Source organism: Cladophialophora carrionii, assembly GCF_000365165.1.
Source record: "Cladophialophora carrionii CBS 160.54 unplaced genomic scaffold supercont1.6, whole genome shotgun sequence".
NCBI lineage: Eukaryota > Fungi > Ascomycota > Eurotiomycetes > Chaetothyriales > Herpotrichiellaceae > Cladophialophora > Cladophialophora carrionii.
In genome coordinates this window covers 979,086-1,004,677 of record NW_008481831.1, presented here as the reverse complement: position 1 = coordinate 1,004,677, position 25,592 = coordinate 979,086, and the positions used below count along the sequence as shown (strand labels likewise).

At 54.1% G+C, this 25,592-nt stretch overlaps 11 protein-coding genes across 11 annotated transcripts; 3 read left to right on the top strand and 8 right to left on the bottom strand.

Moving 5' to 3' along the window:
- Positions 1–1,146: 1,146 nt before the first annotated feature.
- Positions 1,147–2,220, top strand: G647_07318 (uncharacterized protein; the record flags this gene model as incomplete). Its single annotated transcript, XM_008731634.1, has 2 exons — positions 1,147–1,407; positions 1,465–2,220. The coding sequence occupies 2 exons, from the start codon at positions 1,147–1,149 to the stop codon at positions 2,218–2,220; spliced, it is 1,017 nt and encodes a 338-aa protein (XP_008729856.1).
- Positions 2,221–3,203: 983 nt separating this feature from the next.
- On the bottom strand, positions 3,204–4,880 carry G647_07317 (uncharacterized protein; the record flags this gene model as incomplete). The annotated part of the gene is made up of 1 exon (XM_008731633.1): positions 3,204–4,880. One exon carries the CDS (start codon positions 4,878–4,880, stop codon positions 3,204–3,206), a length of 1,677 nt encoding a protein of 558 aa, XP_008729855.1.
- Positions 4,881–5,672: 792 nt separating this feature from the next.
- G647_07316 (uncharacterized protein) lies at positions 5,673–7,075 on the bottom strand (the record flags this gene model as incomplete). The annotated part of the gene is made up of 2 exons (XM_008731632.1): positions 5,673–6,537; positions 6,597–7,075. The coding sequence occupies 2 exons, from the start codon at positions 7,073–7,075 to the stop codon at positions 5,673–5,675; spliced, it is 1,344 nt and encodes a 447-aa protein (XP_008729854.1).
- A 745-nt stretch (positions 7,076–7,820) lies between these two features.
- Positions 7,821–8,708, top strand: G647_07315 (uncharacterized protein; the record flags this gene model as incomplete). Its single annotated transcript, XM_008731631.1, has 1 exon — positions 7,821–8,708. The coding sequence occupies one exon, from the start codon at positions 7,821–7,823 to the stop codon at positions 8,706–8,708; it is 888 nt and encodes a 295-aa protein (XP_008729853.1).
- Positions 8,709–9,012: 304 nt separating this feature from the next.
- On the bottom strand, positions 9,013–9,135 carry G647_07314 (uncharacterized protein; the record flags this gene model as incomplete). Its single annotated transcript, XM_008731630.1, has 1 exon — positions 9,013–9,135. The coding sequence occupies one exon, from the start codon at positions 9,133–9,135 to the stop codon at positions 9,013–9,015; it is 123 nt and encodes a 40-aa protein (XP_008729852.1).
- Positions 9,136–10,258: 1,123 nt separating this feature from the next.
- G647_07313 (uncharacterized protein) lies at positions 10,259–12,037 on the bottom strand (the record flags this gene model as incomplete). The annotated part of the gene is made up of 2 exons (XM_008731629.1): positions 10,259–10,529; positions 10,593–12,037. The coding sequence occupies 2 exons, from the start codon at positions 12,035–12,037 to the stop codon at positions 10,259–10,261; spliced, it is 1,716 nt and encodes a 571-aa protein (XP_008729851.1).
- A 277-nt stretch (positions 12,038–12,314) lies between these two features.
- Positions 12,315–12,909, bottom strand: G647_07312 (uncharacterized protein; the record flags this gene model as incomplete). Its single annotated transcript, XM_008731628.1, has 2 exons — positions 12,315–12,680; positions 12,739–12,909. 2 exons carry the CDS (start codon positions 12,907–12,909, stop codon positions 12,315–12,317), a joined length of 537 nt encoding a protein of 178 aa, XP_008729850.1.
- Positions 12,910–13,532: 623 nt separating this feature from the next.
- G647_07311 (uncharacterized protein) lies at positions 13,533–14,596 on the bottom strand (the record flags this gene model as incomplete). The annotated part of the gene is made up of 3 exons (XM_008731627.1): positions 13,533–14,135; positions 14,229–14,376; positions 14,478–14,596. The coding sequence occupies 3 exons, from the start codon at positions 14,594–14,596 to the stop codon at positions 13,533–13,535; spliced, it is 870 nt and encodes a 289-aa protein (XP_008729849.1).
- Positions 14,597–16,092: 1,496 nt separating this feature from the next.
- On the bottom strand, positions 16,093–17,209 carry G647_07310 (uncharacterized protein; the record flags this gene model as incomplete). Its single annotated transcript, XM_008731626.1, has 4 exons — positions 16,093–16,419; positions 16,482–16,815; positions 16,900–17,068; positions 17,125–17,209. The coding sequence occupies 4 exons, from the start codon at positions 17,207–17,209 to the stop codon at positions 16,093–16,095; spliced, it is 915 nt and encodes a 304-aa protein (XP_008729848.1).
- Positions 17,210–18,551: 1,342 nt separating this feature from the next.
- On the top strand, positions 18,552–20,456 carry G647_07309 (uncharacterized protein; the record flags this gene model as incomplete). The annotated part of the gene is made up of 3 exons (XM_008731625.1): positions 18,552–18,885; positions 18,945–19,431; positions 19,487–20,456. 3 exons carry the CDS (start codon positions 18,552–18,554, stop codon positions 20,454–20,456), a joined length of 1,791 nt encoding a protein of 596 aa, XP_008729847.1.
- Positions 20,457–23,859: 3,403 nt separating this feature from the next.
- On the bottom strand, positions 23,860–24,405 carry G647_07308 (uncharacterized protein; the record flags this gene model as incomplete). Its single annotated transcript, XM_008731624.1, has 1 exon — positions 23,860–24,405. The coding sequence occupies one exon, from the start codon at positions 24,403–24,405 to the stop codon at positions 23,860–23,862; it is 546 nt and encodes a 181-aa protein (XP_008729846.1).
- Between the last annotated feature and the right edge of the window lie 1,187 nt (positions 24,406–25,592).

The following is a 25,592-nucleotide window of genomic DNA, read 5'->3' as shown; positions in this document are numbered from 1 at the left end:
TGTTACCAGGCTACGCGTGCGCGCTCTCCGACGTCCACGAAGGATTGCTCGACAGCACGACTTCTGGTTCCATTGATGCCAACAACAGATAAATTGTCCGGGGCAACTCCCGCCTTGCACAGCTTCGCGCCAGACGGATCACAAATGGAGAGGAGGTTAGGCTTCGCGTGGTCGAAAGCGCATCTGTCGTGCTTGCTGGCACGAGGTCCGGCAACACAGTCATCTCCTCTGTGCCCTTTCCCTCGTTTCGGCGTTGTAATTTGTGAGTGGATAATATGTCTGCAAGTCTGTTGCATCGTGTTATAACGGCCCACAGATTATGCGCCTTGGGCTGACAGCTGAGCTGTGGAAGTAACAGTCATCAAGTATGGGCAATCCAAAGCCGCGTCGCTCGACTGAGCATTCGTTGCGGTGAGACGTGGTAGTTGCACGATTTTCCTGCTGCTGCTCGAAATGCTCCTCATTCGAAGTTCCAGAATCACCGAGACGTACCCCCAGTGGCATTTCGCTGGCGGAAGGCACAGGAGCGACCTATGTGCCCCGGTTATAAGACACTGCCTACGTGGGTGGACAAGGCTAACCAGTTGTCACCGAGTCGGTCAACCATGCGACGTGAGTAAACATACAATCTGTGGGTTAAGAGATACCGCGAACCTGATCCTGTCGGACGTTCGTGCACGTTGACTAGGGTGCTCGGCCACAGGTCCCTGGTCAAGGCCAGCACTCACCGTCCGTCAGGCATGCGTAGAGCGTCGTGAGAAGTTCTCGTATTCAAGCAGACAGCGACATTCAGTACGAAAGAACGAACGCTTGATTACGGCAGTAGCACTGCCGTGAGAGGACAAGAGGAGAGATGCTTGCCTGATTGATGCGTCTCGGCCTGATACCACGAAGAGGTACGTGAAGTGGTTAGAAAGACGAGGGTTCCGAGTCTGAGAATGAGGATGCAATAATTGCCTTTCTACTCCACCGTATGTGATCTCGACCGCAACCACTTCGACGTAGAATCGAAAGCGACCGCAACGTCTTACTTGAAAATCTCTCCATTCACCATCCTGATGCGCCTGCGTCTATGCATTGAGAAGACAACGTGAGCACAATGGCTCAGCCATCCACGAACTCGAGCCCCAAACTACGTGACCTACGATGGCCGCATTCGTCCCGCGCAAGGTGTATCCGCACCTGGGTTCCATTCCCAGATCCTACTACCTAGGCCATCATGCCGCCGGGCTGTCGAAAATGAAATCCATGGTGTCGCAGATCGACCTGGTCATCGAGTGCCGCGACTACCGTACACCGATTGTGTCCCGCAATCCCATGTTCGAAGCGAATCTCGGCGAGCGTCCACGATTGATCGTCTACACCAAGCAAGACCTAGGAAGCAATCTCACGAACGAGGACAAGCAGGTGCGCGGAGGAGAGACCTCGTAGGAGTTTTGGGCTACGATGCTGACAACGGCGCAGAGAGAGCGGATCATCCAGAAGTGGGACGCCCCCTCGATATCTTTCTTCACAGACATCAAGGCGCGAGCCACGATCAACAAGGTCCTCGACTTCGCACGCGCCCACGCCCACGCCTCGACCTCTCTATTCGGCACTCGTCTCATGGTCGTGGGGATGCCTAATGTGGGCAAGTCGTCTCTTCTGAACGCACTCCGCAACGTCAGCTTGGGGAAGAAGAAAGCCGCCCGGACGGGCGATCAGCCCGGGGTGACGAGGAAGATCGGGAGCGATGTGAAGATCATAGAGGCAGAGGATGGTCGGGAAGCCGTCTATGTGCTCGATACGCCCGGCGTGTTTGTTCCGTATGTTCCTGACGCGGAGAGCATGCTCAAGCTCGCCCTGTGCGGGAGCGTCAAAGACACCATCATCCCGCCGACGACGATTGCGGATTACCTTCTGTATCACCTCAATCTTCGGGATCCAAAACTGTACAATACATTCTCGGAGCCCAGTAACGATATCTTCGCTGTGCTGGAAGGTTTGGCGCGGAAGCAGGGCCGTTTGAAGAAGGGCGGACTCCCGGACTTTGAATCCTCGGCTCTGCAGTTCGTTCAACGGTGGAGGAGCGGTCAGATGGGCCGATTCATCTTGGACGACGTGACGGAAGATGCCCTGGCCGAAAGAACACAACGATTGGAGTTGCTGGGAGGGAGCATGAACCAAGCCCGCAAAGCAGCCAAGCAACTTAGGAAGGAGGCGTACATGGCCGAAGGATGAGCCATGGAACGAAAGTTACCGAGTACAAAAATTCGAAAGCAGAAGATTCTCTACCTACCACTAAGATGACCAACACGGCTATTAACGGAGTAGAGTGAACCTCCTCGAACCCTTCATGGTAATAAGTGAACTTTACCTCCTGTCGTACACCAACCTACAAGTAAGTGACGAAGTAAAGAAGCAAAACTAAAAACTTTACCTTGACCTCTATTCTAGCAGGAGGAAAGCTAGAAAGAAAAACAAAATCAAAACCAAAAAGCTCTACCACAACCTCCATTCGGGCAGGAAGTCGTAGTGAATTTCATTTTTACTGTCATGATAGGGGCTATACCCAGCAAGTGGCCAACCCGCCGGTCTACTCCCCATCTCACGGGTACTTCGATTCGATTTCGATTTCGAAGATGCCCGCCGATTTGACTTTGTCAAGTATGCAACCATTGTTTTATTTCTGAGCCTGTATGGCTTTATTATCCACCGCTTATTATTTCTGGTATCGGTCGACGAGGAGGATGCAGATAATGTCGGTTTTTCGTTTCGGATGCGACTGCGGGAGTTGAACTGGAGGACAAGTCACACAATTCGTCTCGGACTCGCCCCTGCCCCGGGGTGCAGTTTGACTTAAGCCCAAGAAGATATTGTGACAGGAAATGAAGATCCAAGAAACATGAAGACTCAATATCCATGGGGAGGGTATGAATTGTGGACGAGGGACGTGAACGTGCATGTGAAGTCGTGGTCATGATTCTGCCGAACCTGGTGAACCGGGACAGGGACAGATGGCGAATGCTTGAGGCGACGACGGGGTTGGCATTGCGATCAGCTAGATGGGCTTACACGAGCGGAACTGGTATGCTGAAGGCAGCACAGGCACAAGCAATCATGGTAGATCTGGGAAGACACCATGTATCTTCGACATCGGGACTGACGACTGTGTCGAGAAACCGTTATTGATTCTCAATTCACGCACACACATCTCTAGAGCATCATTGTCCATCCCTCACCAAATCCTCGGGCAAAGCCCATATCCTGACGGCGCCTTCGTCGCCTGTGGACACAATAATCTCCTCGCCATCAAAGCGTCGATCTTTGTCTCTCCTCTCCGCCCAGCAGACGTGGTTGATTTCGTATTCATCGTGCGCTACTTCCATCAGCGCGACGATTTCCCATGTCGACTTTCGAAGTTGGTAAGGCTCGCTTTCTTCGGCCGGGTGAGTCTCGGGAGATAGAGCTTCCGAGGACGCTTCAGCAGCCGTGCCGTTCATATCGACATCCCCTCCTTCCTGCGCGGGCGCCGCAACCTCTCTGTATACGACAATCGTCCCATCACCGCCACAACTGACTACCAGGCCTGTGCGTCTCGACCAATCTACCGCGTAAGCGCTTCGCACGTGAGCCTGCGGGAGAATCGCGTCCTCGACCCAGTTTTCCATCGCGCTCATGGGCCGTATCACCGAGGGTATCCTGCTCGACGCAAATCCCATGGGCGCAGCACCGGTGGTAGGTGCACCTGTTTGCCTCTGTTGCCTTCGTTTCTCTTTCTCAGCTGCACTCAGTTCTCTCCGCCATACGCGGACGGTCAAGTCGTCGGAGCAGGAAACGATACGCGGCTGCCAATCGTCCTCGAAAGCCCGGATCGCGGCATGCTCCTCTTCGGCTGTTGCGTCGCGAGGAATGTCGAGTACCGAGTAGTTTATGTGGCCCTCCCACTTCAGATCCCAGACCGTGCCTGTGTGTGAAGCTATCACAGCCACGCAGAGCCAATCGCCTTCTTCTTCCACGTCGCGCCATAGACGGATCGTGTCGTCGTAGGACCCAGACGCGAGGATGGGCCGAGCACCCACGATCTCGTCTTCTTCATCCTCATCGCCTGCACTCCCGTGTTGCGTCGCTGAAGACAGACCATTCACTTGCGCTTCAGACCCATTGCTCATCTCCAGATCCCCATCTCCCTGTTCTCCCGCGACGCCGCTCCTCCGTTTCAGGACCTTCCTCCTCTTCGCTCCCGTGCACCACCCTACACATTTGACGTCGCCTGTATGCTCGCTCAACACGGCAATGGTCTCCCACTCTTCGGGCTCCACCTCCTCCCAGATCCATACGCTCTTGTCTCGCGAACTAGTGGCCAGAATATTCGCAGGGTAGTGTGGCGGGCTGAAATCAATGGATTTGATTTCGCTGTCCGGACCTGTAAGGAGGGTGCTGAAGTGCCATTCTTCTGTATCGTCGTTCATGTCCGTCTCAATGGCATCCTCGGACGTTGGGGCATGGGAGTTCCCAATTTCAGCACCCTCAACTTCGGATCCCAGTTGTGCCGGCCGCCGCTCGTCATTCCACACCCATATGCCGACATTGGCGTCGAAGCTGCCCGTCCCCAGCACGACGGGCTTCCTTCTGCCATTCTTTTTGGGGCGGCCGAAATCCTTCCACGCCACCGTCCGCACGCTGCGCTTGTGCCCGCCAGATATTGTCGAAACGACGGAGAAATCTCTCAGTGAGTAGATGTTTACGCTTTTATCGGCAGAGGCGGTAGCCAGTAGCGGGGTGGAGGGGTCCGGGTGCGAGACGGATTGCCATGAGCGCGTAGAGCCGCTGCCAGGGTGGTGCAGCGTGTGAAGGAGGGAGAGAGGGCTCGGTGACGGGATGGTTGAGTGGTCCGCCATTGCGGGTGCGATGTTCGAAGGAGTGGGGGTGAAATGAGCTACATATGAAGCGCGGGACGTGCAACAAAAAGAATGCACCGGCTAGTTATGGAGATTCATATGATGGGAATTCAAGGGTTTGACAATAGAGATATGGTCGTGGCTCAAGAACACCCAAAGTCCTACGGAGTACAGCACAAGCAGTGCTCGGGAAAAGTTCATATGCCGCATTCGGAGGAAATCCGCCTCCGGTTTGGCCGGTGCTGCCGCTTCGGCCCCGCGCCGCCGCTTTTGACGTTGATAAGAATCACCACGCCGTCTCCCATCGATCACTTCCCAGCTCTCGTACCTTTCTCTCTCACCTCTGTTGTCTCGACGCGCATCTCCTCTTCGGTCATGCAATATCACATGGTAAGGGCACGTCCCGGATCAACATAAAGCACAACGATGTACAGCTTTAACGAGTGTCATGATGCATTGTGTGGTCGCAAAACGTGGAGGCTCCTGAAAGACCTTTGGAAGTATGGCCTTCTTCTGGGCTCTAGATTTGCCCCGAAAAAGGATCTAAGCGGCTACAAATCATGGGAAGACCTTGTGACAACTTAATCAGAGAACTTGGGAAGCGATGGTACTTTTTCAATCAGATTGCGTTGACGCCGATCCTTGAGCTAGCCCACCACGCAATTTGGTTACGCCACGGTGCGTTGTTGACCCAACCGCACAACTGGCTGGCTGTTGGGACATCAATCCAGGTAGTATTGATGACCACTCTGACCGGAGAATTTGCCAGTGTCGGTAGGTTGCAGCACCTACCTACGAAGTTCTCTTCCTATACCGGCACCCTTCAGTATAGTGGCCCTCATGGCGGCACTGAAGGCACCGTGCTTCGGCCGGCGTATGGACAAACGGACATCGCTTGCTGGCGTGAGGGCCAGCGCGATTACACTTCTTGGTTTTCCACAGCCGGAAATCCAAATTTAGATTGTCCCGAAATAGGTTCTGCTCCTCGTCGCTATGGCGGTGACCACACTCGCCTCTTTTCTTGCAGCGGACGCGGTCAGGACATTGCTGAGTTTGGAGTATGCTGCGACGATGGTCTCTTGCTAGGTCGGATCGAATCACCGTTTGCCAGCCGTTGTTGTCGTCAGGATCATTGAGACCTTGTGTCCTTTCGTTTTCCCTGTCTACACTCTCAGGCTCTGCGGTACTAGACGGCTTATCTTCACGTTCGACATGTTTGTGTTCTTCTTTCACTGTGACATTGGTGGAGTGTTGGCTGTTAGCATCCGTCAACGGCGCATACATGTTGCTTGTCTCGACCATGGCCGGCAGATCCTCATGGAGACGACTTGAGTATTCGGGCCATGACAGCACTGTCAAAACATTCTTAAACAGCTCTCGTGCCTTGCGGACCACAGCCTCGATGTTCTTGACCTTCGGAAATTCCACAAATACCTCCGTTTCCGCCTTGGAAAGAGTGATGTAGAACAAGCGCTCCAACTGAATGAGCTGCTCGCGGACGAAAGATTCGACGTTATCCCCTCCCAGGTCCGCGAACTCGCAAAGCACGATCGTTTGGCCAGGATCGACTTTGTTGGCCTTGCTCCGTCGGGTGGAGCGGAAATTAGTAAAGGAGATCTTGTCGAATATCTCGTCCAGATAGTCTACCGAAAGCAGACTGTTGTCGGCAGTTAGCTTCAGGTACTCCGTGGAGATTCCCGACTTCCAGGCCCAGACCTCGACCGGGATGTTGACTCCAGTACTTTCTTGATTGGCGGGAGTAGGTCGCGGTCTCCAGTAATGGCGACAAACGTCGTATTGGCTTTCTGCTGTCTGAACCTCAAGTCATACTCGGCCCTAATGCTGAGTTCGGTGGCTCTAGAGCTCAGATCCGTCGCCATAGAGTTATCCACCTCCTTCTCTTTCCCGTGCGCGCGATCATAGATCTTAGTCTCGAACTTATACTTCTCAAACGCGTTCCAGACGGAATCATTTGGCGGTGGCCGAGAGCCATAAAGAAACGAAGGACCTTGCCTGCGGTCTTTTCTGAGCTCATCGATCAACTTCCCGATGTCAACTCTGAGACGCGGGTCGATGTCGCTGTCTGTCAGTTTGGGCATGCGGCTATTGCCTGAGGCGGCGAACTTTTGGGCCTCGATCCATATGTTGGAGTCGTCCACGAAGAACATACAGGTCTCGGTCGGTTTGCTACCCATCATGGATGATGTCTGATAATCTAGCAGCAGCTGATGTTGGGATATTCTTAACCTCCTGATGTCCCATCAGGCAGACAGTGTGGTCTTGCATTGGCCCGCAGTTGCACATCTCGGTTGACCTGCCTTTCGTATTAAACCATGGCCAGGTGGTCGACCTCGTCGACCTAGGTCGCGACTCATAAACTTGGTTGCGGGGAAGAACGTCCATGACATACTGTACACATCAGGCTGAGAGCGTTCATGTGTCAGTGGCGGGAATCGCGTGCGGTCGGTGATACGGCTTGGCGTCTTACTGCTTCACCGTTATTGATCCACCGTACCCGAGGTCGAAACCACGAGCCTGCCGAGCCTTGCTTCTCCCTCATGTTTCCCGACCGCCACAAATCTCCTTCGACGCTTCCTAGCCATGCCGATTGTCGTCCAATCACCGTGTTGAGCTGGGACGGGGAAGACTACGCGCATTAGATCCTCAAAGTACGAGTATCGGGACGTCTTCTCCCTGATTCTGCTACGCTTACCGCACGCCACCATACTCCAGACTGACCTCTGCTGCCCAGAGGCACTGCTGTCTTGATCTCAAGCGGGCTGTAAGGAGGTCTCTCGCTACGCTGGATGGAGATCTCCTACAGATAACCAAGAAATAAAGAAAGACATCGGTCTTCAAATCAGGAGCTGACTTCCTGGTTGGGCACGATAGCAATTCGGCAGGACTTCGATCACACGAGACACAATCCCCTTCGCAGAGATGTGGACACCTCCTAATGTTCCATATTACGTCGCACCAGATCAGCTTCCTGCTCCCCTTCCTACTACGCCGGAGATTCGAGCATGCGGCACTATATTGCACGAACGCTCTAACCTGACTGTCAAGGCTATGGGTATGCACTTCGTTGTTAAATATGGCCCAGGAACCAAGATCCAAGAAGGCAACAATCTGCTTTTTCTACATCACCATCTGTCGTCCGTACCCGTTCCACGGCTGTGGGCAATGTACGAGGAAGGTGAGGACGTGTTTATCATCATGGAGCAATTCAGGGGAGATACCCTACAGGATATCTGGCCATCGTTGCAAGCCTCTGACAAAAGCGCCATCACGAAACAACTTCGGGGCATAATGGATCAACTGCGGGCATTCAAGCCACCGGAACCGCCGTTCTATGGTAGCTTAGACCGCGGTCCGATCCCTTACTTCTTGTTCTATTCGAGCGAGTCAAACCCGGCAATAACCGGACCGTTCGGCAACGAGTATGACTTCATCCAAGGTCTCGTACGGAATTTGAGGACCATCGATGACCTTAATCACCGGGACAGTTACAGAACAGATTTCTACGAGCAGAATCTCCCGTCCTGCTTCCGCCTTGGCCGGCCAACGCTGACTCACGGCGACATTCAGAGAAAGAACATAATGGTCCAGCGGACATGTCCTCAGGGTGATGTGTGTGAACCCGCTTTCAGGCTCATGATCATCGACTGGGAAGACTGCGGTTGGTATCCTGCCTACTGGGAATCCTTCGTGGTCTTCACATCCCTGCGCTGGGACGACGATTGGTGTTCGAGGATTCAGGACTTTCTTGTCCCTTGGCCAGCTGAGACAGCAGCACTAAACATGATATACCACGATCTATTTTTCTAGAGACGGGCTGCTGAGTTTATGTATACCAAAACATCCGGATTCGGCTTTTGCGAGCGCAGAAAGATTCATCCCGTCTCTCCCTCCACACCGTCGCAATTCCATGGTTTCCCAAGAACCCAAAACATGCTTACATCGCCTCGCCTCGCCTCGCCTCGCCGCGCCGCCACCTCATTGAAAGGCAATCCTTCCCCGCCGCAACGCCGGAATAACTGTCCACTCAGTGCATTTAATCAACTTAGGCCGCGGATCTCCAGGCCCGTAGAACGTCCCATCCGGCTTAACCGACTCGGTTCTCATGGTCTGTCTATTGAACGCCTTTTGACGCGGCGGCGGCGGCAGCGGCGCCGTCTGGGCCAGGCACACCCTGTCCACTTCGGTGCCGGGTATTTGGACTTTGCCACGCGCCAAAGGAGCGTCGTCTTGTCATGGAAGGTTTACAAGTCCTCCGGTCTGGGTCCCGAATTTATTCCCGTAGCGCATTCCCCGTGACGAGATCCTCCCGTGACTTGATGGATGTAGCCCCCGTTCCGTCCGTTTCTGTTTGCACAAAGATCACCGTGTGTGGAACCTCGGTCGTCGGACGTCAGGGTCTGGTAGACAATGGTCGTTCCGGACTTTATAGAGGGTCGTAGTGGTGCGCCATGATAAAGCGATCCTGCTGACTGGCTGGCTGGCTGCCCCGGCTGGCTGGCTGTTATGGTCAGGTCCCGAAGAATTATGGTGTACGTATTGTGTGTAGGTCGAGGAAGGAGAGAAGTGATCGCCAAAGTCAATGCAGTCGATGAAGTTCGGACTATAGTGCGTTGCAGCAGTGGTGCAAGGGCACAAAAGCATGCTGTCTTACACGTACGCTCACTTCGATGGGAAAATGCATCTCTACCAGCCAAGTCGCAAGATCATGAAATTGTCTCCGCCATTTACCAACCTACAGTAGGCACCGGGATCGACTGCATGGGTCTTAATAAACAATGGTACATACGTATATGGGGGACTGGACCGGACACTGTACGCTGTCCGCTGTATAAATAGGACCTGCGGTGGCCTGAAGTTTTGCTATTTCTCATGGCATATAGAATCCTTGATACCTCACGGAGAAGGAATTGCCAGCTGGTGGTAAACGTCTTAGGGGAGATGCGAGTGTGTCCCAATTCCATCCTCATGATTTGACCGACAGTCCTCGACCAGGCCGTGCAGAACACTCGAGTGCCCCGACAAAGGACGAGCGGAGCCGTGATGTCGACTCTCACTTCAACTGACACTCTCCCGGCTCGACGAGGCACAAAAACGTGTTCGACAGGACGACAGCCGTCGAATGTCCCTCCTTTCAATCTCGACAGACAGGAGGCCCCAGTACCTGGCCTAAGTGTAGACCTGATACGCGACGCAGCCTGTCTCTAGTCAAATCTGAGCCTTTCATTTTCATTGATCGCCCACACGAGTGTGCTCAGAGCCTATATCAGCCAGTGACTCCGTCGTCCCACTCTTCGAGGCGGCAACTTTGAGAGTGGCTGCTGTGGTGCCTGCGAGCTCGGGCTGAAAGTCCCGAGAGGTTAGTTGCCCTTTCCGAGCAGAGTATTCCACCACGACCCAAGCCTTACGGATTTGTCCGGCTTTTCTTTCTTCTCTCCGTTGTTCTGCCACCATCGAGCTGAAAAGAAACCAACCATCATACCAACCAAGTGGTCGAGATAGTCGGACCTTCCCAAGCGTCCTACCACCCCAAAGACCTGACCCGCGGCAATGAGGAAGAAGATTGCACCGCCACTGAAAGACAGTGTCTCTGTGTACTTATCCGGTACAAAAAAAAGAGAGAATCGATCACTATGGTGCATCATGTCAGTATCAGATTATGCTTGTGGTCTGTGCCTGGGGAAGCATTCTTACTTCGTGTGAAGAGCAAGGTAGGCGGACATGATGCCGTAAACGCAACCACTCGCGCCTAATACAGAGGTTGCCATGTTGCCCTGAATGACGTGGCGCGCGAAACTCGCAAATCCTCCTATCAGGCCCGAGGCGAAGTAGATGGCCAGGAAATTGCCTCTGCCGATCTCTTCGTGGAGAGGAAGCCCGAATATGGCCAAAGCCAGCATGTTCATGCTCAAGTGCCATAACTTCTGATGGCTGAACAGAGTCCCCAGATTGCTGAGAGCGTAAGGGTACGCCGGAACAAAGAGAAAGTACTTGTTCAGCATCGACCAGTAAGGAGGCAATTTCCATAGCACCCAGACAGCAGCGTTAAGGGCGATCAGGGCACCGACGGTAGCAGAGGACAGGGACACGTCTGGGAAGAATCGGTCCGCCTGTTTTGGTCGGGTCCACGCCTGGGCGAAGAAATAGCAACCGACGCAGAGAGACGCAGCCAGCAAGAATGACGGGAAAACGCGTTGGAAGGTGGACATGTGAGCGATCTCGGGCGAGTCGAGAGCCAACTTCGACTGTGCTCGATTGCGCGCTCGGAGCACCCATCTTTCAAAGCTGTTGGGCGGTCTCAGCTCTTTGGCCGTCTCCAACCCCTGTTCCGGCCGCTGGGCGATGGCTCTTGTCCGTTCCTCGTGCAACTCTTGAGCCTTTGCCATTTCCGCGTCAATCTGTGCTTGTAGTTCCTCCTCTTCCTTGGCCCGTTTGGCGTCGTTCTCTGCTCGAATCCTGTCGAGCTCACTCTTGCCGTAGGGATCATGCTCCTTTTCGCTGAGCTCAGCCTGATAATAACCACTCTGAGGACCGTAGTAAGCCTGCGGGGATGCCGCCTGCGTTTTGTAAAGCCCGAGATCTTGCCCCCTCTGCATCAATACCGAGGGATGGTCCTTTTCGCGAGGGTCCTCTTCCCGTTCGATGCGGTACATAATGGCTTCATCTTCGTCGATCGGATACGCCTGTCTCAGGTATTGGAGCCCGTTCTCGACGGCGTGAGGGTATTCCTCCAACTGCGACTCGACGTCTTTCGGCAGCGGCAGATCGAGGGTCCCGTCGGTGCGACGGCCATGTAGGACTCGGAGCACTCGATTCGCAAATTGAGGCGGAGGGGCATCACGCCCAAATATGGCTAGTATCTGGTCATCGCTCAGGTCTTGGTCCTGAAATCTCAATCCCTGTTCCGGCTTCTTGTCAGATCCATACGGCTTGAGTTTCCGAGCGACTGCAGTCTGGCTAAATCGGCATGGTGAAAGCTGGGAGAAAGGACGGTGCCCTGTGGCCAGAGGCTGTCTCTCGTGGCAGGGGAACAGGTCGAGGAGCCGTGGCTGCGAGACGGACAAAGGGTACCGTCGACATGTTGTAGCTCGTAAGCAATTTCTTGCTATGCGCAGGGCTACCGTTTCAACATTGTTCATTGCCTTCACGCCCGAAGGCTATACTGCCCCGAACTATTGCAAACCACTTCCAAGTCGGCAGTCCTGCTCCTGTATGATGAACGTGGACGCAATCGTTGGCCGGAAATGGCTTCAGAGGACTTGGTGATGAGGACCAACTGGACTCCACATCTGGTCACGTGATGACGCGTTCGAAATGCGACGCGCTCAGAAGAATCTTCAGTTGATTGTCTGCGCCATCTCAATGCCACCAGAGGCGTCTGCAATTGATGATTCTATACAGTACCGCCATGCGAACTCAATTTGCTAGCCTATACACCTGGTATTCGACCGCACTTCCTTTCCCATCAACAATCCAGTGTCCCTGTCCAACCCACACCGATTCCTCCATCCACTTCAACCGTTCGTCGCTTGTCTCAATGAGCGGTGAAATGAACCATTCCTGCTCGCCATACTCTGTGGATTTGGCATCTGGTGCACCAGAAAGGACTTTGCCCCCAGCTTTGTCGACTTTCAATATGCCCTGGTATTGGACAAAGATGGCTGCTCCGGCCGATGAGCGCGCCGCAAGCCGGACATTGAGATGCGCCGTATTGGTGGAGGGATTCATCTGAGATACTAGTGTCAACCCCGACCCGATAAGCAGCCAGAACGCAGGGTTTGTCTAGCATATCTCCAAGCGCAACCGTTCTCCACCAGAAGCAGCAATCAACTCTACATACCAGGACACCATCCGACGACGCCGGACTGATCTCTGCCTCAAGCCCTTCCGCTGGACCCACGCCCTTGATGGATCCCCCTGTGACCGGGATGAAGCTCCTCTGAGGTCCGTTGAGGACGTTTTTGATCTGAAGAATGTCGTCGCCCACCGCGATGTATCCTCGCACCGTCATGCAATGCTCCAGCTTAGGTGCCATTTCCGAAGCTGTTTCAACTGTTCTCAAATGCGAGACCCGCCACTGAGAAATACACCAGGGATGTTCAATTTTCTCAGGATGCACATTACGCATGCTTTCGTGCCCGTTTATGTACGGGTTTCAAGCCCCCTCCGACCAGCACCTTGCATGGTCGCCACACCAATCTTCGTCGACAATGTTTCAGGGTGACGCAGATTACTCATCCTAGCGATTTTGACCTCGCCGTGCGGAACAACGGGAAGAACATACTCCAGATTTCAAGTCCACGGTCATAATGGACGCAACTTTCACTAACCTACATTAGTATATTTGCTCTTCGTCCTGATTGGATCACGCGCAGCAACGTCGAAATACCGCATACGTGGTTCCTCACTGAATCTGAAGCCGACTGCCTGGAGCGGCGAATGACAGGCACGAACAGTAAGGCAAGCGACTGACGGCGGGTAGGCAACAGGCGGTTAGGTAAGGTCCTACACTACAGCAACTGACGAATCCAAACGAAAGGCAAAATTCCCTCCCAATGCCAGCTACACATTGACTGCTTAGTCACACCATTCTGCGAGCACGAGGCCGTCATCAAGCCACATGCCTCAGCTACCTCAATCATGCGCCTTCCCCATATACTTCTGTGCAACATCCATATCATGACCGAACACCAACTTTGCGTCAAACAACCTCTGAAGCCGCTGGATCATCTTCAGGCTCTTGATCCACGCATTGTGATCTCGAGCAAGCCAGCCATGCGGATGACTCAACTCGTAGTTCTCGGCGATGTGGAACTGATCCGTCGTCCAGATCCACGTCCCACTCCGCTCGAGATTCACCTGCATGATGCACAGGCCGGGCGTATGGCCAGGCGAGTGGTGCAACGTGATGCCCTGAAACAGCTCAAGGTGGTCTTCGCTGAACGTGTTCCACTTCAGCTTGTCCAGCGACATGTAGCCGGGGAGGTAGACGCCAAGGTCGGCCCCAGTCCCGACGGCCCAGCATGCGTGCTTGAATTCTTCTTCGTGCACATAGATGGGCACATCGGTACCCATGAAGTGCTCGAGGCCGCCGGCGTGGTCGAGATGCAGGTGGCCGATGACCACGGCCTTGACGTCTTTGATGTCATTGCCCGTGGCCTTGATTGCGGCAGGGAGTTTTTGCTCGTCGCTATATTTGACGCGAGGAAACACGTCGGTTAATGGGGCCGGCCACGCCTGTGTGGGTTTCGTCAGTATGCTCTCTTTCCCGATGCACTTGCCCCAAGTTGTTCCCCCTGAGGAAAATTCAGAACCAGGGACGAAACGTACGACTTCCAAGTCCTCGGCACAGCCGGTCTCATACAGAATCAATCCGACACCAGGATATTCAATCAGAGCAGAGAGAACGATCAGATCCCGGCGCTTGTTCTCGGGATTCTTGTTGCTCAGCGAGCTGCTGTTTTGGCCTCGAAGCAGCCTGCAACACACGTCCTCGTCAGTAAGTGATCCCTGATCTCTGGTGCTCGCACGTGGCTTTGACCGTTGCCCCCACGAAGCGAAAATGCCAATGCAACTCACCATCCCTCGTCAGCTTGCAGCGTACCCAGATCCAAGATGTGCATCTTTGTGCCTGGGGGACATTTGAACGCCGGCACGCCAGCCTGCGCAAGCAGGGCCGCCGTGTTGGAAGATGCCATTCCTGCAGTTTTCGACTTGCCGAACGTTTGTTCTGGCTCTGGTTCTCTCGACTTGTGGTGCGAAGCCCGGTCAAGACACGAAAGAAAATATTCTGGTGAAATGCGTCGTCCACAAACAATTGAATCAACCTAAGTTCCTCGAGAGAATCACGATAATTATGTACGGTGGCTCGAGAGATACAGTGCCGCGTGAGTCCTATGCATGTACAAACGTGCCTTGCTAGGTATTCAACAAGAAGCAGGGGAGGAAAGCCAGGATGTTGTGAAACCGGCCCTCGCACCCACGGATCCCACAGACATACTATAATCCCATAATGCGGGGTAATTAAGAGGTCACACCTTCCGTCCAGGCTCGCCAGGTCAGTTATCCCGATCTTCGTGCTCGGAGACCTGGAAGCCCTGGAAACTCAAAAACAGCGTCGAATGGGTGTTGTGGTGCCGCTGGCTGCTGGGTGCCGGCTTGGAGGGGGTCACGGGGGGGTTGTTGCTCAGAGCCGTCAAAAAGAGGGGATTCGTATTCCGAGATCTTTGAAGGGGTCGTCGAAGCAAGGAAACTCTAAGGTCCACGTTGTGACGTTTCCCAATGTCTGATTGGTGACGACGCGAATCTGGCCTCGAGGTCGCGGATTCGATTGCCGCGGCAATGCATGCATGCATGCATTCATGCGGGCAGTCAGTGAGTCAGTCAGTCAGTCAGTCAAGTCTTGTCTTTGGTTCTGCTGTCTTCGGCTTCACGCGTTACTGGGAGAGAGGACCCAAGGGCGAGGGTCTGCCAGTGGTAGACTCGTACGAAGATTGAAACGAATAACAGAAAAAGGAGATACCGAGATCTGTCGAATCCGTGTTGTGTCGATGGGTTGGTGGTCAAGATTCGAGTTCAATGGGGCCGGGGCAATCGGGGAAAGGTGGAAGCTTCTAGTTCGATGGGACGGGCAATCATTGAAAGGTGGAAGATTCCAATTCGATGGGATGGGCAATATTGAAAAGGTGGGAGCCAGGCAGGGCAAGGTTGGGCGTCGCGGCGTCTCGAAATCCCACCGATGGATGGTCATCACGACTATAAAATGCCAGCCGTAGCTGCTGCTCCCCTGATTGAAGAAGTCTTCCAAAGTAGACGACATCGCTGCAGTTAGGCGGGGAAAAGACACCTCATCGGTGGAGACTGCGAGTTCGAGAGCTGGTGTCGGCTTGTCGAGATGTTTGTTGCTTACTTTCGACATAATAATGGCAGCTTAACAACGGTAGCAGAAGCGCTGGATGCTGGTCTGATTGACAAGGTGTCTTTGTATATCAGACCAATCGAGGTGTCATCAAGGTATGAATTGAAATTTGTCCAGCTTCAGCTTGATCATTAGTGTAAGATTGGTCTTTGAAGAGTTCTCTTTTACATAGCTCATTACTCTCCAGACCTTTCTCGACGCTCGCCGCTCGACACTCCCCACGTGTTCGGGGTGACCCGGGGTTTCGAGTGGATGAGAATCTGGCAACGTTCGACATCACCTCCCCAGCTCACTCCCCAGCCCCGGCGAACACGCCGAGATGCTGTTGAAGTACCAGCCATGATCGGTGATACTGCTGTCCAACTGGCCCTGATTGCCCTTCAGATTAATCACGCCGCTGCTCACTTGCACGTCATTCGGCGTGACGGCCGCGTCTGTGGGCGAAGTGATCCAGTATTCGGGCGAAACGTGCGCATAAATCGGGTACCCCGGCAGCTTTGGGATGAGGTCCTGCGCGTGTGTAACGCGGTAGTTGTCCGACGATTGATTGGTGATGAAGGTCGCGAGGAGATAGTTGCCCACCATGGGCGAGCCATAAGTATACTGCGTGCTACATGTCAATTTTCTGGAGTGAAACGCAGTATGGCGAGCACGGCTGGACGTACCAAAGACACGTCGTAGCCAGAATTCTCCCTCAGGTCTGCGGCCGCCAGCGTGGCGATCGCGCCACCGAGGCTGTGTCCAGTGGCCACAATCCGATACGAAGGAAAGCTCTGTCTTGCGCTCGCAATTACTCCTTCGATTTGTGGCTTCACACTCGTCCAGGAGTCGAGGAACCCAGAGTGCGCTGTGCACAGTGTGCAGATGTCCCACGGGATCATGACCAAGTTGATATCCGCGAGGATATTGGAGAAGGACGTGGTGCCTCGGAATGACATTACAATTAGCTGATTTGTGTGGTCGAGGGCCACAAAGCCGGTCGCGTCTGCCAGCCCCTCGCTGTGCGTCCCGGATCAAATTAGCACGGTCACGTCGCATCGGGATTCGCCTTGCGCCCGCCTGAGCGAGATGGGGTGAAAATACTTCTGGAATTCAAGAATAGACTCGGCGCCCGCTGACTGGACAAGAGGACAGTTGTCGGCATCGCAGCTGATGCTTGCGTTGGAGACAGGCACATTGTTCTCTGGGCAGTATGCCGCTGCGGAGTACTGCTCGAAGAACGACAACTCGTTGAGCAAGTCCTGGGAAATAGCTGCCAAAGAGACGTCAGCCGCAGATCAACGGCCACCGTCGGGGTTTAACTAGTACCTCTCTTGTCGAGTGCGAGTGGCGCGGCGTAAACGAAGGTGAGAAACACGGAGAGCAGAGACAAATAACAAAGCTGGGAAAGCATATTGTCCTAAAGACTGGGCTGACTGGGGCTGGAAAGTAAAGCTGACAGACAAGGAGTGGACGCTTCTGGGCAAACACAGATATTGAGTAAAGAATGGACAGCCCTCGCAAGATGCAGAGCACGAGATTGAAGGAAAGAAGCTGAAAAGAACCTGGAGGACTCACACCATGTAGACCGGAAGTTGGAATCGAAACCAGATGGGCGGCAGCTGATTCTTAAAGAGCCTCATGATCTCGCGGCCGCCAGGAGCAACAACCCAGATTAGATTTCATCCACTGCGTCTTCCCCAGGATCTTGTTCACCATAGTGGAAGCTAATGCAGGTACATGCGTAGTGGTGCATGGTATTTAGACCATAGAAGGCGAGAAGGCAGACACAAAGATGGAGATGTAATCTCGACGATGTGCAGGAGGTGTGCCAGATTTGGCGACAGGGCGACAGGCGACGACCGGCATGACCACATGGAGCTCGTGAGCCGAGGACAACCCGCGTGATACACGATTTTACATATGGCCAATGGGAGGTCGAAACTGATCATAGGATCTGCTGATGAAGCGCACATAGCAGGTGTATGAAGGGTTCAGGAAGTGATCAATCGCGTCGCGAGCGGAAATGAGGTGGGAGGCGGCCCTGGGCCAATGACAGCGCCAAGAGCGTTGGTTCGGGATAGCTAACGGCTATCGCCTGTCACGTGGTGTCACGTGTAATTGCACGTTGAGCACGTGACACTGTCACATAATCGTCTGGCCGTCACGTGGCATTGGCGGACCCTGCGAGGCTCTTGGCAGCTCAATTTCGTTAAGCAGCCGGTGTCGCCGCTGTCGCTGCTGCCGCAGCCCAACGCCTCCAACCCGGGGGGCCCCCTCGCCCCCCACTATGGGAGTCTGGGCTCGCCTGGGTGGCCAGTCTGCGCTGGCCAGCTCAGCGGCGCATTTGCACGTCCCCTGGCCCGGCTATGCAGGCGCATCTCCAACGTTGGACAACGTTCACTGGCCGTGCATCTTAGTCTGCATATGTGATCTCGAGCTTATATTCAACCTTCATCGACAAACCTCGACACTGATAGCAATAATGGCTCGTGGTGCTGGACCGCACCGTCATGGAAAAGGCAGCCGATCAAGCGCCCCCCTTGTCGGCCTGCTGGCGCTAGCCCAATGAGCCGTGCGAAACCCAATCCTGCCTAGCCTGCGCACCTCGGCCGGTGTCCGCTCCTTCAGCACAATTCGGCTCGCTTGGCTCACCGTCACCAACCTCACCTTATTCGTACCGTAAGTCAACAGAGCTATGCGCTCAGCTTCTCCCACCGCCTGATGAGCAGCTGGCCCTCCATCGAACCCTCGCAATGGCTCAACCGAGGCGGCAGAACACCTACCACTTCGTGCCCGCGGCGACAAACGCTCCGGGTGGCCGGAAGGCGGTCGAGAAGCGAGCGCGTGCTCATGCGGCCAAAGTCACCCATGAGCGGAGAGCCGCCAAACGCGGCGCGGTCGTCAAATGGATCAACGAAAGTGGGAAGTCTCGCGCAACAGGGACTCAGCTCGTCGCACGGAATCCCCCCATGATGGCCCAGTTCGAAATCAGCCCGTTGTCACAGTTGTCACAGGCCAAGGTGGATCCCTTTGAGACCAACCCTCATACCATCCTCCCGAACCAGCTCCAATCCATCCTTGACTGGGGTACGTTGTCCTGTCTTCCGCTCACACGTCTGCCATACTGACCTCAGTCTCGCGGACAGCCTATGAGTATGTCCATCCCAAAGTCCTCTCCGCCGCCTCAGAAGATGAAGCGTCGATGATCAAGATCTCCTGGAGACGAGTTGGCCAAGAATGGCCGATGATGTTCCACCTGCAAGTCGCCGCTGCGGTCAATTTGCACCGCGCCGATGTCGACCTTGAACCGCTGCCCAAGGAGATCGACGCAATGGCACAGAGTCATTCCGAGCGAGGTCTGAACATGGTCAGAAAGGAGCTCGGCAAGCTCAAAGGCCCGCCTTCAGATGCCCTCATCATGGCGCAGATCATGGTCGCGCTTTTGACCACCCCAGATCAGACAACATCCTTCGACGGTTTCCGGAGATCGCCTTTGGCCACTGCGCAAAACCTTCATCGCTACGCAAGACTGGCGATTGTGCCCCATTTGATTGGAGCACTCTTAGAACTGGTCACTAAGCGTGGCGGGATTGAATCCACCCGTGATTTTGGAAATTCGCAGTTGCTGCAATTGTGAGTCAATGGCAGATCCCTACCCTCATGTGCTGGTGGAGCTAACTCTCGCCAGTGCCGACTTGATGATTAGCTCAAGACTGGGGATACAGCCATCATTTCCATGGCTCCGGCCTTCTCTACCGATTCTCAAGGGACCCCGGTATCAACCTGATCACCAAGCAATCGCAATCTCAAGAGTCATCGGCACTGGGTTCAGACAGCTGGACTCCATCGACCTGAGGCTGGCTAATATCCTCAGGGATGCCGGCGAAATTACCGTTGCTCTTGATCACTACCAAGAATGTCGACCGAATGCTCCACGCCTGTCTGATCTAATCAATGCAGCGAACGAGACTCATCACAAACTACTGAGTATTGGAGTAAACATGCCACCATACCCGTCGAAGCTCGATTTCTTGTGCGACATGTGCCGCCTGGCCGGTCTCATTTATAGCGATTTCGTGTTGTTCTCCTTACCAACTACGACGCAGGTCAGACCTCGGCTGGGTGCACAACTTCGTGCTGCTGTGGAGCAGTTCGAGAAATTCGAGGCCGGGAGGTCCGCCACTACCTATTATGGCCATGATGTCGGCGACCACAACATTCTGGTGATGTGGGCCTTGATTCTTGGTGGTCTGGCGTCCCTCAACACCCCCGAGAAGCCATATTTCGTACAGAAACTGCGCGAATACGTTGAACGGGTCCCGTACGTCTCTGAATGGCGAGCTTTTAGCGAGCTTATGGGCACATATCTTTGGTGGGACTACATCTTTGAGGAGCCTGGTTCTGGACTCTGGACGGAAGTTGTGCAATCTCCAAGCCTTCACCATCGTCCGTCAGGCGACTCCCTCTACAAACACTCCGCTTCACCAACTTCAATCCCGATCCACACTCACCACCGTACACCTGCGACAGAACTTGGCACTTATGGACTGCCAACTCCAAGTTCTTCCGAACAGTCTCCACAACCCGCTAATCTCCAATGGGAGCCAATCTGGACGCTTCCCAGGGATGCTTCTCTTGTCCATTGGGTATGGACGTGAGTATGCTCTCGACAAAGACATCCGGCTGGCTCAAGAATGGTGGATGCCCGGCCCCGCGGCTCAGCTCCTGCACACCAAGTTCTGCCTGCTTCACCATCATCTCCAGCAGTGCCGGGGTGGTCGTTCTCGCAGTAGAGGTAGGCGGCTGGAATCTTGATGTATGCCACCTGAGGTTGGAGATGCTTCAACTTTGCTGTCCAGAATGCCTGAAGCTTAAGTGACAGCTACCGTCTTCTTGGAAGATATCAGCGGTCAATTTACCTTCTAGGATGGCGGCACCAACCCTGCAGCTCACCTCTTCTTTCATCCAAGCTGGAGAGCTTTCTCCCAGAGATTTGCGCAAATCGGACCCAATGGAAGCAGAAACGCGCAGCCATAAAACAGCCTCACTATGCCGCCGCTCTTGCAACGTTTCATCCGTTCCTCTTTTCCCAACCCGACAGCGGCCTGCGTTCCAACCCATCCCAATACGAATATATCACCAGCACCATCTCTTGTCCATGATCTATCAGTACCTCCGGCTCGGCCCGACCGTGAGTAGCGTCATCATGCAAGGTCAACAAGGGCAGGACTCCGGTCTCGGCTGCTGAAGACAGATCATGGTGTTCCCAAGATTTTGAGTTGAGCCTCGACGACATCGCGATATAAGGATCTTCCCAGGCCCCCAGTAACATATACGCCAGAGGTTTAATCGACATTTGACCTCAAGGAATGTCCCGCTCAGTATTGTCGAACAACTCCAAGTTTTATCGAGACACCGACGACGTCAAAGATTTATATGCACAATATGCGGCCATGCTTCTGCCCCCTGCAACTGTACCGTATATCGAAACCTTGAGATCATCTTACTCTTCACCAAATTACACATGGGCCTCAGCAAGAGAACACAATGGGCGACAGTACTCGCGGGCGCCACCACAAGGCAAGACCAGCTGTTGGACTTGCAAAAGCCAATGGATCAAATGGTCAGTTCCTCTGTGCCGTTCGAGTCGTCTATCTCCAGTCCCCTTCTCTAGCGAGGGTACGGCACTAGCAAAGCATTGATGGAACCGCCGGTGACGAGCGCGAACCGATATGTCGGAGGTGTACTGCCTGCAGCGACCATGCTCATCTGAGCCTGTGAAGACATGGTTGTCTACACGCCACACCCAGAAACAGTCGCCGAATGTCGAACCTGATCTCTCAAACAATAAATTCCAGCCGATCAATCATGCAGAACCACCAGAGTTGCGGGCATTGTCATTTTTTCGGGAACACAGCGAGTCCCAGTCTTTCAGCCGTTTCGAAGTTTGCCAAGCAATTCTGGATCAGCTCATTCCCAAGTTGCAACCAGGCAGGAGTTGCTCGGCTGTCCGCCCGACAAGTTATTGGAGCTCTCTGCGATTCGTTCTTAAGGGCCTCTCAACAATAGTCAAAACCTCACCCGGCCCACAGTGACCTTGTAGCCGTACGGTGTGGGCGTTTCTCTGTTTGGTGTGAATGCATGCAGGACCTCATGGACATCCATCTACTTACCAGTGGGACATCTTGGTGCCGGCTTGGGTATCCTCGGGGAATATCGTACGAATGACAAAGACTCACACCAATGCAGTTACCGAGATCATTCGTGAATACCTGGAACCAAGGGTATCTTCAGATGAAGATGATGATCTTCTCGACGTTCAACCCTCCAGTCCACACTGTTCGCTACGTGACATTATCTGAATCGGCGACACGGAGACACGGCCTTCCTGCAGGGTTTGCAACCGTCAAGACTGCTCGGTGGTGGTCTTTCAAGATCTACAGATGGCATTGTCATTCCAGAGCAGAGGCAAAAAAGGCATGGGGCTTTACGAGGTCGGCATTCTTGACCGTCCGAGCGGTCTTTGTCGAGTGGTACGCTTTGATCCTGGCGTACAATGACGGATTGAACAACAATGCCAAAGATGTGTTTGAGAGACGGCGTGAATCATTCGAGTCCACTCATGGTGGAGATGGTACACTCGACTACGACACCCAGAGCAATCGAAAAGCAAGATTGAGATTTTCCTTTATTCGCCCCAGCGGCCGTCTGAGGACCTCAGTCGTCGACCTTAACAATCCGATGTATGTGGTTCGTCGCATCCATCGGTTACCAGGGAAGTCTATCCCTATCAGATATGTGACTGGACTGAGACGGAACTTTCCAGAGATCCAAACCTGAGAATCTGGCCCTTCGTGGAAATGAGGACGCTCGAAGAGGAGAGTGGAACGGGATAATGAGACTGAGGCTGAAGATGGGTGGGTGAATGGGTAGGAAGGATGAATGTGTTGCATACCGGCGTTTTTGAGTTACGAGACAGGTCTCCCGCAAGGGAAAGGATTAATCGGAAAAGAGGGGCGGAATATGATATCGCTTGGAATATCTATGGGATTTTTCACAACTGCTTTGGAGGATTACATACAGTTTGCACGGGGCGTTCTGAAAAGGAGGAAACCAGATGGAACAGGCATCAATCGATGGGGCGACCTATCTACAATACTAGTATTCCCATCACAGATTGATGGGAGGGAACATCGCATCGGGTACAGTATATCGACTGAATCGGTTGGTTGGTTAGTTATGTTCATACTATACCCCGTCACTACGTGGAATTTTCCAACTGTGCGATCCTCCCGGTTCACATCGTGCTACACATTCGCATGTGGAAGACTAACCTCGTACACACACACACACGCACGCACGCACGCACACACACAGACACACACACACACATATATATATATATATATATATATATATATATATATTGCAGGATGAAGGGGCATTCAGTACGGAGTACGTACTCACGAGCCAGTTCCGCTCCACCAGCGGCGGCGGCGGTGGCGGCTGCGGCTCACTCACTCACTCACTCACTCACTCAGTGGTCTTGCTCGCCAACTACTGTAATTAGCAATTAGCAAGTAATGATTAGCAATTAGCAAGTAATGATTAGCAATTAGCAAGTAATGATTAGCAATTAGCAAGTAATGATTAGCAATTACTCGCCGGGCTGAATTAGAGTATGTATGTATGTATATGACGACGTCGACAGCCCGACTTGTTCAGGCTGGTGTTTTCATGTTTTCATTTCCGTTGTAATCTACGTCCATGGAGCTCATAGCTCATAATTAATAGCTGATAGCTTTTTCTGAATTGCTGTAGCGCCAGGTACAGGAGCTGGGATAAGTATATGTCTTTCCGTGCTTATGTGTGTGCCTGTGTGTGCATATGTCTACGTGTGCATATGTCTACGTGTGCATATGTCTACGTGTGCATATACCTGTGTGTGCCCGTGCCTGTGTGTGCCCGTGCCTGCGTCAGTACATACTTCTAGTGCACGTCCGCTCATCCATCCACCCGTTCCTTCCGTTCGTTCACGTGTGACTCTCTCTCTCCCTCCCTTCACGACCTCAACCTCGCAAAACTCCAAGCCTGCTGCCCTGCGGCATCTCTGTCTTTGCCGTTTCTGCGATGCGTAGCGTTAGTGTCGACCTGCACGACCGCCGGGAGGGGTCTCTTGCCCGGCGTGGTGGAGGGGGTCCGGCCTAGAGGTCTCGTGATGCTCAAGGATGGTATCGTCGACCTTGAGGTTGGATCCGGAGCCGGAGCCGGAGCCGGAGCCGAGGTCAAGCGCGAGGTTGAGAACGAAGTCGGTCTCGTTCCTGCTATAGTCGCAGTTGGTGGAGGGAGAGTGGTAATGGCAGTGATAGTGGGCAATTGAGCTTCAGCTAGACCTTGGGCTTGGGCTTGGGCTTGGGCTTGACTGGTCCGAGCCGTGGGTTTTCTAGCCGGGACAACAGGGGCTATCTGGGTTCTTGGGACTCCGCTTGGAATTGGGATTTCGCCGTTGTTGCCGCTGCTGCTTCCGTTCCCGCCCCCGCTCTCTCGCCCGCTCCGGGGGCGTAGGTCCATTGCACTTGGCTTTTCCGCTCCCATTTCCACGTCCATCTCCGCAAGCTTTGTCGGCCCAGGCGTGCAATGCGGTGCTTTGCACTCAGGAGAGGGAGTTCGTGGCCCTCGAACCACGGTCTTGCCTGCACGCTTGATTTGCAGGGCGTTGTGCTCCTCCAGGGTGACGACGAGGCCATCGTTTAGGGTGATTCGGACGGGTGTGGCGTTGTCTACTTGCCAGGGGTATATCTCTGTCAGGGCACTCACGGCTCGATTACTGTCGGTGACGGGAGTGGATCGTCGGAGGCTAGCGTCTGAACATTCCGGGGCAGTTGATTGAGGAGCTCGTAGTTGGCGCTTTGATTTGGGTGTTCGTAGACGGGGCCTAGGCCGCAGAGGAAGGGAGACGGACGGCTGGGAGTCTGGACGACGGACTAGGACAGAAGCTTCGTTTTGGGGCAGGGAGACCTGCGGGGCTTGCCGGTTTGGTGCATCCTGATTCACGACCGCGATGGCTGCAGGTTGTCCTCCTAGACGGGGCTCGGTGGTAGTCATCGACGTGGATTGCGAGCGTTCTTGACGCTGTGGTCTCCGTGCCCGATTCGTGAGTCTTCGGTCGCCAGGTTCGCGCCCACGTCTCCTCCCTGACCTGCGACCTCTTCCGTGGTTTCTAGGCCCTCGGAACTGCTGTACGGGCATGCCACGATCGTGGCAGGGTCCGGATCCAGATTCACGTCCACGCTGCGGTTGACGTCTTTCCGGGCAGGGAAAAGGCTCGATATGAACCTGTGATCCATTCCGTGGCGTTCCAGGCGGAGGAGTCCATTCTCCACCCCTAGGTGGACTGGGAGGCGGCAAGCGTGGACGGCGCCACGGGGTTTCGAAACCTGGGAAATCATGAGGAAGACCATGGCGGCGACGGCGGCGGGGGCGAGATCCTGGAGGCGAGCTATCAAGAGACACTGTTTCGTCGTCCTCATCAGCACTCCCGATTCTAGTACGACGTCTTCGGCGCTGAGGTCGCGGTAATCGTCGCCCTGAGAGCTCCCCAAGACGGCCGATTTCCTCATCCTCCCAGATATATTCCGGGTAGGCGGAGTTGACGTTGCCTCCACCACGAAGAGGTCCAGAGGAACTGGCATTATCGTTGATATCATCTCGAGCTCCGGCGCGTCCTTGCTTCTGTGCGACTGTTGCAAAAAGAGCGGCGCCAAACCTGGGATTGTCAAGCTGGAGCATTTGGT